This window comes from Aspergillus nidulans, chromosome VI (genome assembly GCF_000011425.1).
Source record: "Aspergillus nidulans FGSC A4 chromosome VI".
In the NCBI taxonomy this organism is placed as follows: Eukaryota; Fungi; Ascomycota; class Eurotiomycetes; order Eurotiales; family Aspergillaceae; genus Aspergillus; species Aspergillus nidulans.
In genome coordinates this window covers 2,390,996-2,403,983 of record NC_066262.1, presented here as the reverse complement: position 1 = coordinate 2,403,983, position 12,988 = coordinate 2,390,996, and the positions used below count along the sequence as shown (strand labels likewise).

The window sequence follows — 12,988 nt, the reverse complement described above, 5'->3', positions numbered from 1 at the left end:
TGACTACCCTGTGTAAGATAGAGTGTACACAAAGATCTATGTGTAGTATAGATATAGATATCGATGATGTCATGGCAAAAAGCAATAGTGATACCCAGCACCATAAACAACCTGAAACACCACCTATCCCAATACGTCCCAGCGGTATCTATTCTCTCAGCAATAGATTGATAATAAAAACCGCGGATACCGCGTGGTGGAGTGGGATGGCAGCCGTCTTTCTCCTCGACCTGTACTTAGGGGAAAGCCGCATTCCCTAAAAGCAGGTCTTAGCGATGCCCCACGGCTGGCCACCACCATAAAGCAAAGCTCGCTTCGCCCTTGTGTCAAAGGAGTTCTTTCTTCTTCATGACTCTTCTTCTTCTATTCATTGCATAGATCTTCTACTGAGGTGGTAAACTGCAGTCCTTTTCCTGGAGTTGCTGTTGCTGTTGAGGTACAATACAGTAGGTGTTCGTCTCTCTGGCTCAGCTCCACACTGACAGAAGGAACTATTTTAGTCCTTCTAGAATCTTTTAGTCTGCTTTTTCCACCGTCAGATCTTATCTCGATAATCTCGTGTCTCCATCTTTGGTTTTTGATACAGTCGTCACCGTCAAGAGTCATTATGACTTCGCCCTCGACTATCAAGCAGAGATTCCTCTCCAAGCCAAACCAGCTCGGCGTAGTTGCTGTTGGTTTTAATGGCGGCCAGGTACGGATACCCACGGCTCGGCGCTGCTCTGTCGATCATCTTTGCATTGCAGTGCATTACAGTCTCGCGCAGGGGCACCTTGCACCCTGTAGAAGACGGATGCTGACATGACTGGTCCCATGACACAGTGCAAGCTTGGCGTTGAGGCAGCTCCTATGGCTCTCGTCGAGGCCGGCCTTCTCGACCAGCTTCGCGATGATCTTGACTACGAAATACACTACGATAACACCGTACACTACTATGAGAAGGAGATCCCCGCTGAAGACCCCGACCACCGGGGCATGAAGAAGCCGCGGGCTGTCAGCGCCGTCACAGAAACCCTCAGCTCGCAGGTGTACGAGCACTCCAAGGAGGGCAAGTTCACGCTAACCCTAGGCGGAGACCACTCGATCGCAATTGGGAGTATCTCCGGCATTGCAAAGGCGACGCGCGAGCGGCTGGGACGGGAGATTGGTGTCATTTGGGTCGATGCGCATGCTGATATCAACATTCCCGAAATGAGTCCCAGTGGGAATATCCACGGAATGCCGATGGCATTCTTGACGCGGTTGGCGACGGAGGAGAAGAAGGATATCTTTGGTTGGTTGCAGGAGGAGCACAAGGTCAACCTCCGCAAGCTGGTGTATATCGGACTGAGAGATGTTGATCGCGGTGAGAAGAAGTTGCTCCGGGAGCATGGAATCAAGGCGTTTAGCATGCATGATGTTGATCGGTACTACCCCCTTCCTATCCGCATTTGCCCTCGTTTAGCCCTCGGCCTCGTCTGGGTTCTACGCCCTGGAGATAAATGTTGCTAACGTTGGCTTTAGCCACGGTATTGGTCGAGTGGTCGAAATGGCCCTCGCTCACATCGGAAACGACACCCCAATCCATCTGTCCTTTGACGTGGATGCACTCGATCCCCAATGGGCGCCCAGCACTGGAACGCCGGTGCGTGGGGGTTTGACTCTTCGCGAGGGAGACTTCATCTGCGAGTGTGTTCACGAGACAGGAAACTTGATCTCCATGGATTTGGTTGAGGTCAACCCCAGCTTGGAAGCTGTGGGGGCTTCCGACACCATTCGGACCGGTTGCTCGTTGGTGCGTAGTGCGTTGGGAGATACCCTGCTCTAGAGTCTGTAATTACGTCAGTCAGCGATTTCATTAACAGAGCTAGACAAGAATAATGATTTATGAAGATTGTCGGGTTATCCAATTAACAATGACTAGTAATGTTGTGCGAGGTTGCGGCAGACTGCAGACCTGCACCCCTGCCACTGGAATTAATCTGAACTATAGAAAAAGAAAACAATCCCCCGCCCCCCCATTTTCTTTGCATTAACAACATTTCTCCCATCAAACCAAGAGAATTCCAAGTCAAAATCGTCAAGCCATTGTTTCCATATCGTCATCCATCACTGAATTATAATCTCGATTTTACAGCACCTTTTCAACGCCCAACGACAGACAACCCAACCCCGGCCATGCTTATGTAACGCCGATTCGACCAGCGCATCGTTACCCATCTCGCGACAATCTGCAATACAGCCTCACTCCGGACAGCGCAGATGCGCTGGCCTCGGCCTTGTCTTCTCGAAATCTGCACCTGATCCTATACGGCGCCCAACTGGCCCTGTGGGTGTGACGCCTACTCGATAGTTCTCACGCAGGGCTCTACCCGACTGTACCCTCTATACCTAGTTGCCCTAAACATCACCATCGTCGCTGTTTCAGCTTCAGCTTCTGCCCGGCGCCATTGATATGAGACGCAATACCCGTTTAATTCAACAATAGCTTTGTCAAAAGTCACCGCTCTTGAAAGTGAAAAGAGTTGTATACTGTGAGAAGGGAAAAGCGAAGAGAAGATGCCCCGCCGGCACGCACCAAAACACTACCTCTGGCCGGAAATCCAGCTCAATATTTGGATCCTCATCGTCCTCGCCGCCTCCTGCGTGTGCCTGGGGATCTTCGCTTGGTTTATATCCGTCCAGGCGGAGCTCAATCTTGGGATACCATGGTACGTTATATCGCCATACATTGAATCCTCGTCAATAAATTAAACTAACAACAACATTAAATGGTCTAGGCTCTTCCCCTTTATGGTAACGACGTCCGCTCTTGCCCTCTTCTTTATAATCTTTGTCCTCGTCCTCGCAGCGCAGGGCTTCCTCCTACCAGGGATAATAATCGTCGGCACATTCATCCTGTTTGCGCTATGGCTGACGGGTCTAATCGAGACCTCGTTGCAGATGTACGGCGTTGTCGCAGACATCAACCATAATTGTCAGATCTGGGTATATGATAATAGAGTTGGAGGGGATAACCTGGACACAATGGCTTGGATTGCGCAAAGCAATATTTGTATGTGATGTCCCTGTTGATGGATTGGAGTCACGAAACAAGGCTGACTGTGAATACAGGCAACTGCTGGCGAGCGGCGTTCGCGTTCGAGCTGATCAATACGGTGTTCTTTTTGTGGATGATTGTTATGGCCTGGAAGGTGCATCGCGATGTCCACCATCCATGATGGACGAACTATTTCGAGCTTGATTTGAGCTAACCATGACTCGGCTCCTCCTACCTCTCCCAGCAGAGAGCACATTGGACTGCTTTTCGATTTCAACCACTGCCGCAATATTCGGTGGACTTATGATGTGATGTGAATCATGTATGAGGATATAGGATACCTCCTGACCATTCTACTCGATCGTTTCTGCTTGCTATCTTACTTTCATGTTTGACGATGCATATCTGGCGTACTCTTAAAGCGTTATTTCTACATAGTTAGCTTCGGAGCCTGAGCATTCAGGTCGGTCCGGATAATCAACAGGTGATTCAAGGTATCATTTTCCCTTACGTAAAATTCAATCAGAGAACAAAACCAAATTTAACTCAATATATCAAATCCATACCTATTTCCGATCTCACCTCGTTCAAGTACAGAGCCCACCTAGTCAGCAGTACAGAGATGAGTAGCCACTCACTCGCCAAGTTCCAGCTATATGTATCACAATTTGATAAGATATAATAAACAAAAGCTAGAAGAAAAAGTGCCTCGAATCGGAAGTCGAAGCCATCAACCAACGCCTCGCTATGCGATTCTTAAACGATCGCCCAATCAACTCTGAACACAACCATATGTCGATCTGGCTGTAAAGCGTCACAAAATGTACAAACAGTAGCACCAGTGCCAAACACCCAAGCCGGCGGTCAGCCTTTATCCTCGCCAATGGCCTTTTCGGCGTTGGAGTCATACCCTCCTTCCTCGAAAGCCGCCAGCATCTCGCGCTCGAGTTCATCTTCCTCTTCGGCAGGATCTTGAGGGTAACTTGAATCTGGGTTTCGAGATGCAGCACCCTCTTCTTCTGTCTCAGGGAATGCGACGTCAGGGACGTCATCGGCTTCCGCAGTGTCGGTATCGGTGCCAGTCGCGGTACCAGTGTCAGTATTTGAGCCATTTTCGCCTGAAGTAGCGCTGGCGACTTCTTTCAGCCCGGTGCTGCGCTCGTAGGACCGCTTGATGCGCTGAGAAAGACGGGAGCCCGCGACCTCCCCAGATCCCTGGGTATCCGAATTGTTCTCGTCATTGTCGTTATCGGTTCCGTCTTCGCGCTTGCGCTTCTTATCTGGGTTGGAAGTGGGAGGGAGTTCATTCCGTTCCATCCAGGAGATTTCGCTGTCGCTTTCGCTCTCATCATCACTGCCTAGGAACTCTTTGAGTTCCTCGTGCACAGCCGCCTCCTCGTCCTGGTCGAAGCCAAGATCATTGATCCCTGCAGACTTCAGGATCTCGTCGTTGAGCTCGGAAGCGTCTTCAGTATCAGTGAATGAGTCGCCTGAAGCTTCGTCTGAGGATGAAAGCCAGGAGCTTTCGGCTACTTCCTTGGAACTGCGCTGCTCGTTGGGGTGGGTTGGAACGAGATACGGCCCTTCATCCAGGTGTTTCCACTGAAGTAGGCTATCTACAAGCCATTCTTTCCGTACAATTTTGATTTTTGGGCGTTGCATTGCTTCTTGAAACTTCGCGGTGCGCTTACCAGCTGAAAGAAGGTGGGTTGTTTTGTGGGTAATTCGGTCCGCGAATACGACGCCGAAGGTCTTTGCGTGCTGGGCTAACTCGATATTGGCGATGTCCTCATTCAATTTCCATAATCCGGAATGAACTACGTGAACATTTCCCATAATGCGGCGCTTTATCGCTGGCAGGATATCTTTGACATCGGGAACAAGCTTTAGATCCACGTCCTTTTCCTTGGATATGGCTCTTTCACCACGTAAAGCTGCCACCCGTCCTCCTAAGCCTCGCGCCCGTTTTTGATCGTACTCCTCGTAGAACTTTCGGTGGACCTGCTCCAGCCGATCGGAGAGTTTGATGAGTTCCTGGTCGTTGTCAATTAACAAATGATGGCGTGGCTTCGCCGAATCTCGCGACTCGTTCAAGCCGGATTCCCTCGAATCTGCCGATTCATCCTCAGCGTCTAGCTCTTTCTGTTTCTGTAGAAGCGGGCGATCCTCAACCTGATGCAATATCGTCACGTCTTGCGCCTCGGTCTGTTCCTGCAGGAGTCTTGGGTTATCCCCACCCCCCATAGTCACCAGCTGCTCTAGAGTTGATAGCTCTGTCGCGTCAGATTTTTCGGCCAACCCATTGACTTGCTGTTGTATTGGTGGCGTTGGGTTTTGTTCCTGGTTTTCCCCTGGAGTTTCCAGCTCCTGCTTCTTGGGTAGAAAGCTCGAGTTGATATCCCCAATACCGACAAAAAAGTCGTACGGTATAACCTTAATAAGGTTGGGGCTCCACCGCCAAACATCTCCGCGGTCGTCAATGATAACAACCATCTTTGTGTCCACTGGAAAGATCCGATGAAGGTTCTTGACGGATAAGCTCCCGCTCTCGTCACGACTGAGGATGCGATCACCAAAGAGCTTCCGATCCGGATCTATAATATTGGCAATAGCTTGCGCATATGATCTGGTTCCCATCGTGTAGATATGCAGTTCGTACATCTCGGCCACATTCTCTAAGAACTCTTCTAGCCCGGGTCGCAGCTTAACATAGTACCAACAGCCGCGCATCCCAGGACCGTCATCTACCAGCTGAAACGCTCGCACATCGCTCACTGCTGCATGGTTCGGATTATCCTTGTCCGCCATCCACTCGCCAATAGTAGGATCAACCGCCGCGTGGATTATCGTTTGGTCGAGGTCGACTACAAGCGAGAGTTTCCGGTTTGCTAAAAGGCGTCGTTTTGCATCTTCTTCCACGCGTATAGCCTCCCGTTCGCTCACAGTAAGCGCGGTGTTATCATGAGTCATCTGAATAGGCGCACGCATGGAGCCCGGAACCTCGGTATTATACGTCGCCCTGAACCAGTAAGCTAAATTCATAATCTAACATATAACTCGATACCTACTCAGTCATATCTTTTCCACACTCGGCGCAAAGGCCGCCATACTGTACTTCGTGCGCACATGGCTCATCTATCTCAACAACATCAACACTGTCAAGTCAGCATCCATGAAGCTTCTGTAAGGATATAAGAGCAGCTTACGGTCCATCAATAACATCACCCTTGCTAATCTTCCATTGCACAATATTTCCATCAACGGTGGATTCAAATCGAGTGGGAAATGTCCGCTTCACATCAACCTTGTTTCCCCACCCATCTCCTTCTGTAACAATAGTTTGATACGCATACCAGAATATCGCCTCGTCCCTCTCCACCTCATCACCCGGCTGCTTTAACAACGACGTAACGGTGATGGGGTAGTGGAGGCTTGGCGGTAAACGAAGAAGCATGCTCTGTATCGACTGTTGATTCTCTCGCGTATCGTTACGCTCCTTCGTTAGTCTCCGTAATCACAATAGTTGAAGTAGGCGAATAAGGCCGCTGTGCGGCAGTGATTGTGATTTGAAAGGACTCTTCACAGCTATGGAGCCATGCCCGTCGATATGGAGAATCGAGAGCCGTCGCCACAACACCCAACCTCCAACGCCCACTATAAACAAACGCGGATGATAAAGGCAGTTGCGCGAGCGAGGCGCAAGCGAGGCAGAGACGATATGTATTTTATTTCGCTTTAAGGTTGTGCTGAGAAGAGGAGGTACATGAGTGGTTGCTATGAGCGCACACGACGGGGAAATGCAGAGAAGAAAGCTGGAATCAAAGAAGAGCTGGTCGCTGCCCACAGCAAACGGATAGTATGAGGACAGAAATCAAATAAGGCGTGTTTTAGCACAGGATAATAAAGGGGAAGTGTGAATCAGGCAGGTCGCAGTGATGGGGTGACGAAACAGCGAGTGACCTCAAGGCTCGTCCAAAAGCTCAAACAAGGTTGGCAGCCTGTTTGGCAAGGCAACAACCAGGTTTCTGCAGGCGGTCGGAGCTGGACTGGGCGCCCGTGCGGGGCGGCGCTCCAGACCTAGCCTAGACTCGACTTTCTATTCCTAGGTAATCAAATCGGCTTATTTACCTACGGATGGGTTCTTTTAAAAATACTGGTAGAAGCTACCCTGTTATCAGTCTAGTGATTGAAATGGCCATTCCTGACTACAGTTCTAAATGCTACTTGAAGTCAAGGCACCACTAGCTCGGACGAAATTCAGTAACGATAAAACCACAACAATATCACAATGAATCGTCGATTAGGAAGAGAAGGTCCACAGGTGCTGCTCAGCCTCGAAATCAGATCCTGAAATCATAACAGAAACAGCTGCCGAGCTGTCCAGATTGAGCTTTGCACCCAAGCGGAAGCAAGCGGCCCAACAAGAACGGTTTAGGCACATTAACGACAGTTTCCTAACCTTTACTTGGCCTTGGCGAGACCAACGGCACCGTTGCCAAGGTCATATACGCTGTACCACTTGCGTAGAAAGGCGTCACCGAGGATAGCAAGAGGGCCAACTGGCTCGGGGAAGTCCATGCCCATGAAGGCACTGATGCAGGAACCCTGGACCTCGAGGGTGTAGTCATAAGGACCAATGGTGAAGTTGTGGCCGGTCAGAGTAAAAGTGAGGTCAGGAAGAGAGTCGCGCTTGGCGCAGTCAATGGTATACTGGCCAGTGAAACCCTTTGTGGCACCGATCTCGGTGTTACTTTTAGATGTCAATGTCAGTATCTAGAGATCGCGTGAAACGGCAATGATATTACTCACATCATCTCAGCGAGGTTGGAAGGAAGAGCAATTAGAGAGGTACCGGTGTCGAGGATGACACCAGTGTTCTCGAGCTCAGCAACCTCATCGCCAAGAGCAATGGCGTCAAGGTCAACCTCCCAGTAGGCCTTGCGGCGAAGGGGAATCTTGATCAGCTCGCCCTCGTAATGATCCTTGTCAATACCACCAAAGGTGGCAACGGAGCTGTCGCCATCCTTGTTGGCATCACCAAGGTAGAAAGCAAAGACCGGCTCATCGAGCAGACCCTGGTGGATCATGTTATAAAACGGAGGGACGATCCTGTTGACGGAGATGGTGTCAAATCCGAGGCCAAGGATACCGTCAAAACGGCCAAATGCAAAAGCCAACCCGGGCTCACTGGTAGCCTCGGCGAAGTCTTGTCCCTTAACCTTCAAGTCGCCAATCTGCAGGTTGTCCCTGGACACGAATCCGCTCAAGCTGCCGGATCCGTACTTGATGGCAAATTCACTACCATTCTTCTTGTATGTGGACGAGGCAGAAGAGTCGAACTTCTGGTGCAGGTAACAAGCGATAGAGCCACACTCTGACGATGGCACCCATAGGTTGGAGCTACCTGTGTCAAGGACAACTTTGAAGGTCTGAGGGGGGGTACCGAGCTGGATTTCGGAGAAGTCTAGCAAGAATCAGTATCACTCAGCCACGCAGAGTCCTAAGAACATACACTGGGCGTTCATGAAATTGTCGACCAGCACATCGTGACCGCGCATGGCGTTGACTGGCTCGTCCTCAAGTACATGCTGCTGGAACTGGCCCATGTACTTCTGGCCTAGGGCATTTGCATGGTCGGCAATGTTGCGCGTGATCTGAATGAATCAGTCACAGCCATAAACAAACATCATATCGTAAGATGATTGAGCTCATATACTCACGAACTGCTCTGTAAGGGGAACCTTGTTGAGCTTGAGCTTGTGAACCTCGGCGGAGGCATAGCCCAGCAGCACAGAAGCTGTGAGCAAGGAAGCCTTCATGATAGGCAAGGAGGCAAAATGAGCGAGGAAAAGGAAACGAAAGAATGAGCTTTACGAATAACGATCAGGGCGATGATGGAAGGAGCAGCGAGGTGATAGGAAGGAGTTGGAGAAAGGATGATGGCGTTGAGCAGGATTGGTAAGATGATGCACTGCTCAGGCGGCCCCGGGTGACTTGCTCTGGTTGCGGAGCGACATGGGGGCCCAGCCAATCATCGGAGCACCGGCTGCGTCATCGGACTCGGCGTTTAGGCAGACGAAAGTGAAGGTAACTGTATGTCTCTTGCTATATAGCCTGAGAGACTCTGCTACTATTTCGGGCATATATTTGATTTATAGCAAAAAATATTCCGCGCTTTCATATATATAAGTCACTCTATCTCTTTGATGTCCTGGATTGCGGAGACTTGGATTACGCAGGACTGGGCTTGATAAGCGCCAACGGGCAGATATGTCCTTATCAGCCGACCACTCAACCTGAGGCACTTAACGAGATCGCCAGGCACAAATCTTGAAGCAGGCTGGGATAACCTTGTTGGGAACCTTGAAGTCAGCCGAGGTAGGTGGCTGAATGGACTCTTCTCATGCCTGCAGAATCGAACCCATTTTCACTTTAATTGACTGAGCTGTTCGAATAACCCTAAGAAAAACATAAATTAGAAGCAATGAGCAGCTACTGGACTCCGTGATTTATATCTATCCGTGCCGGAGCGATATATATTACTGCAGCCTGGAATCGGATGTAATGGCGAATTTAGTTCACCCAAGGCTTCTTGTTTGCTTAACTTATCAGTTTTCTCACAAGAGCATACTAGCTGCCCAGTAGCGAGAGAAAGCCCATTACCACATCTGCTACCCAAAGATTTTGGTGATACAGTTTATTTCTACCTTCTTGCTATGCACAGCCGAAACACTACCCCCGATAGTAAAGACGCTCCCCCTTACCGGTAAAATTCAAGCCTGCAAAATGAAAATTAGCGCTATTGCATAGATATCGAAGCTGATGTGAGAAAAACATACCTGTCGGCCTCCTGTCCGGTCTTAACCTGGGCTGAGTAAGCGTCTTCAAGGTCTGACTGGATGATATTGTATCGGTTCTTGCGAACTGCGCGAAGACCGGCTTCTTGCATAATTGCTGCAATGACAGCACCAGACAAAGGCTCGTTTCGCACAATAAGCGAGTCGAGATCTACCTCAGGAGATAAGGACATTTTAGAGGCAATCGTGGAGAAAATCAGTCGGCGTTCCCTCCTATCCCGGAGAGAGGGGAACTCAATCTTTCGATCCAGACGCCCGGGTCGAAGCAAGGCTGGATCCAGGGTATCTGCTCGGTTAGTGGCCATGATGACCTTCACATTGCTAGTCTGCTCGAAACCGTCCATCTGGTTCAGAAGTTCCAGGAGAATACGCTGAACCTCGCGATCAGCACCAGTTTGTGCATCGAAACGTTTTGTAGCAATGGCATCGATTTCATCGATGAATATAATTGCCGGTGAGTTCTCCCGCGCCATTCTGAAGACATCGCGAACCATGCGAGGTCCCTCTCCGAGATACTTCTGCACGAATTCCGAGCCGTTCACCCGAATGAAGCTAGCAGTGGTGCTGTTTGCAACAGCCTTGACCAGCATAGTTTTTCCGGTACCCGGAGGGCCGTATAAGAGAACACCACGGGGAGGGTCAATACCTAAACGGAGAAAGACAATCAGAACTGGAAACTGGCGTTGTAGTACACAGAGGAAAACATACCAATTTGTTTGTAGAGGTCAAAGTGCGTCAAAGGAAGTTCAACGGCTTCTCTGATTTCCTGTTTCTGCATATCAAGACCACCAACGTCCGCATATGTAACATCCGGTTTCTCGTTTTCGCCTAGCATGGCGATTGAAGAGTCCGCCTCCGGGGGTAGAATATCCACAAGGGCATTGGAATGGCGATGCAGGGCAACGGAGGATGATGGCTTCAGCTTTTCGCGATCAAGGGTGGAAAGAATGCGGACAACGTAGTTCGAGCCGGTCGACGACTGTACAATGCCGGTGCTGGGACCAACATTAGCCTGAGCCTTAACAACGAGTATGACTGTCGTACTTCTGGTCGATCGCTTCCATGAACTGGCCTATCACCAAGGGTACGCTCTGTATCCGCTTGATTTCCTCCTGTGCACGAACTAGCTCCCTCTTCAAGCTCCTATTTAATCAAATCAGTAAGCGGCTTTGCGAACCCGCGGCGGCAGGCAAACCTTTGCTCATCTTTGATGTATTCTTCTTGGAGCTTGATGTACCTGTAATCCTTTGATCAGCTCACGAAGCGGGCTTCGATGTGTAGGCAAAACATACTCCAGGTGCCTCTGCAGTTTCTTCAAAGTAGCGTATTCATCGCCATCATCGGCCCCTGTTCCTTCGAGTGAATCGATGTTCGGGATAGTATCCAAAGGAGCTGCCTTCGTGTAAGACGAGAGGACGCTCGCCGGGTTTTCCACGGCGATATCTCCCATTGCGAATGTTTCTAGCTAAGAAATTAGAAAGGTCAAAGATCTGCGGGCGTCTGAGAAAGATCAGGAATGATTGGAAGATGGTTGTAGTCAAAAGTGTTTAAGAGCCTTGTCTGAGCAGTGTCTGGAGCTACGCAGCAACAGCGATAGCCGTTGCTCACGTAGCTTGGTCACGTGACCAAAATCTTGGCGTCTTTGTGTGGCAAAGAATCCGTCAGAAGCAGACCAAAACTCATCTTGGTTTGAGCTACCTTGAGTAGATAGAAAAGCTCTCTGGCTAAACTAGGAGCGTTGAATGATGCATGTATGTATGGGCTTGCCGTATCCAGGATAGTAGCAGGCCTATTCGCTACGATTACCTCGATTAATGCTGCTCGGCCGGAGCACATACTATGAAATATCTGATTCAAGGCGAGAGGTGTTCTTTCTTCCTGAGTATGGCGTGTAACCATAATAATATACTCGGGATTTGAGAATTTACCCTCAACTCTACCACTGTTGATCGCCAGTTCGGCAGAGATCACCGACTTTAAAATTGCCAGACTACCAATATGACGCAGCAGCCAACACGGTCAACTGCGGCTGTACTGCGGCTGGAGTATCTGTTTTATTTAGTTTCAGACTTAGGAGCAATGCTCTTCGCGGCTGGCCAAACATTCTATGCACCTCTGCATCCACCTCGTCTAGTAGCAACCCCATGTTTTTCAATCTAGCTCAATCTCCCATCGTAGTGGAGCAGTTATATGGACGTGGCAGGTGGGACAGCAAATCCATGGACAAGGCACGGTGGTCTCTCGCAATCCCGTGATTAAGGAATCTAGAGTTGGATGCGCCCAAGGATTAATTCGGGATACAGCGAGGGGTTGTCAAACAGTTCCAGCTCCGTCACTGCTCATCCATACCTTTTAACGCGCTGAAGATTGGGCGGATCATTTCCATCAGGTGGGCAGCGTGAGCCGTTATAAATAACCCTCTTCTCCGTGACCAAGCTGCTCTCCAATCCCTCCCTTCCTCTCTTTTCCCTCGTGCTGATTGCCTCTCTGAATCTGCTTCTGTTGGCGATTTCCTTTCTGATTGAGTCGCTACACTGGCCTTCTTGGTGTTACTGCATCTTTCTACCTACTAACCTAAACGCCTGCCGTAAGGTATGGCTTCTGATCCTCCATATAGCGGCAAGCTGTCAAATCCTGCCAGCTTAACCCAAAGGATGTCCAGTTCTTCACAAACCGGCCGTGCAAGCCATGTTACATCATGATCGTGGATAACACTGCATTGGCGCTGATCGAGCTGGGACCACCTGCGACGAGCATTGGGAGGCTCTGTTGGGCCAAAACAAACTGAGCTAATTCGAAGCAGATGCTAACAAAATCCCAACAGCTATTCTGAGGCCCCTTGAACGGTCAAAGAGCAATCTCAATGATCTTCCAGCCGCTACTCGCAGAATCCAAGAGATATGATCATTTCCCCGCTAAGCACGGCATTCCATGCTTGAACGATGAATGGCCAAGCGCAGAACTGTGGCATTCCACGGGATCCATCCGGAGCGGAAGAACGCAATATCCCGGCCGGGCCACTGGAAAGTTGGAAACCCCTTTCCTGCTAACTAACGGACCGACTGACTTGCTTCTCCTGTGTCTCTGCTGCTAAGATTATTACTGCTCAGAT

General features: G+C 49.8%; 4 protein-coding genes across 4 annotated transcripts, besides 1 other annotated feature; 1 reads left to right on the top strand and 3 right to left on the bottom strand.

Annotated features, from left to right (window-relative positions):
• Positions 1–12,988: part of a sequence feature (contig 1.51 915..1114266(-1)) that runs on past both edges of the window.
• ANIA_02901 (arginase) lies at positions 362–1,873 on the top strand. Its single transcript, XM_655413.2, has 4 exons — positions 362–446; positions 501–694; positions 823–1,406; positions 1,504–1,873. Exons 2-4 carry the CDS (start codon positions 608–610, stop codon positions 1,805–1,807), a joined length of 975 nt encoding a protein of 324 aa, XP_660505.1. The 5' UTR covers positions 362–446; positions 501–607; the 3' UTR covers positions 1,808–1,873.
• On the bottom strand, positions 3,589–6,964 carry fcpA (protein-serine/threonine phosphatase). Its single transcript, XM_655414.2, has 3 exons — positions 6,226–6,964; positions 6,088–6,174; positions 3,589–6,038 (listed from the first exon to the last, which is right to left on the bottom strand). The coding sequence occupies exons 1-3, from the start codon at positions 6,471–6,473 to the stop codon at positions 3,884–3,886; spliced, it is 2,490 nt and encodes an 829-aa protein (XP_660506.1). The 5' UTR covers positions 6,474–6,964; the 3' UTR covers positions 3,589–3,883.
• ANIA_02903 (proteinase A) lies at positions 7,209–8,964 on the bottom strand. The gene is made up of 4 exons (XM_655415.2): positions 8,740–8,964; positions 8,532–8,673; positions 7,829–8,483; positions 7,209–7,769 (listed from the first exon to the last, which is right to left on the bottom strand). The coding sequence occupies exons 1-4, from the start codon at positions 8,836–8,838 to the stop codon at positions 7,481–7,483; spliced, it is 1,185 nt and encodes a 394-aa protein (XP_660507.1). The 5' UTR covers positions 8,839–8,964; the 3' UTR covers positions 7,209–7,480.
• rpt3 (proteasome regulatory particle base subunit rpt3) lies at positions 9,582–11,420 on the bottom strand. Its single transcript, XM_050612601.1, has 6 exons — positions 11,169–11,420; positions 11,072–11,113; positions 10,921–11,019; positions 10,585–10,871; positions 9,859–10,522; positions 9,582–9,798 (listed from the first exon to the last, which is right to left on the bottom strand). The coding sequence occupies exons 1-6, from the start codon at positions 11,324–11,326 to the stop codon at positions 9,780–9,782; spliced, it is 1,269 nt and encodes a 422-aa protein (XP_050468509.1). The 5' UTR covers positions 11,327–11,420; the 3' UTR covers positions 9,582–9,779.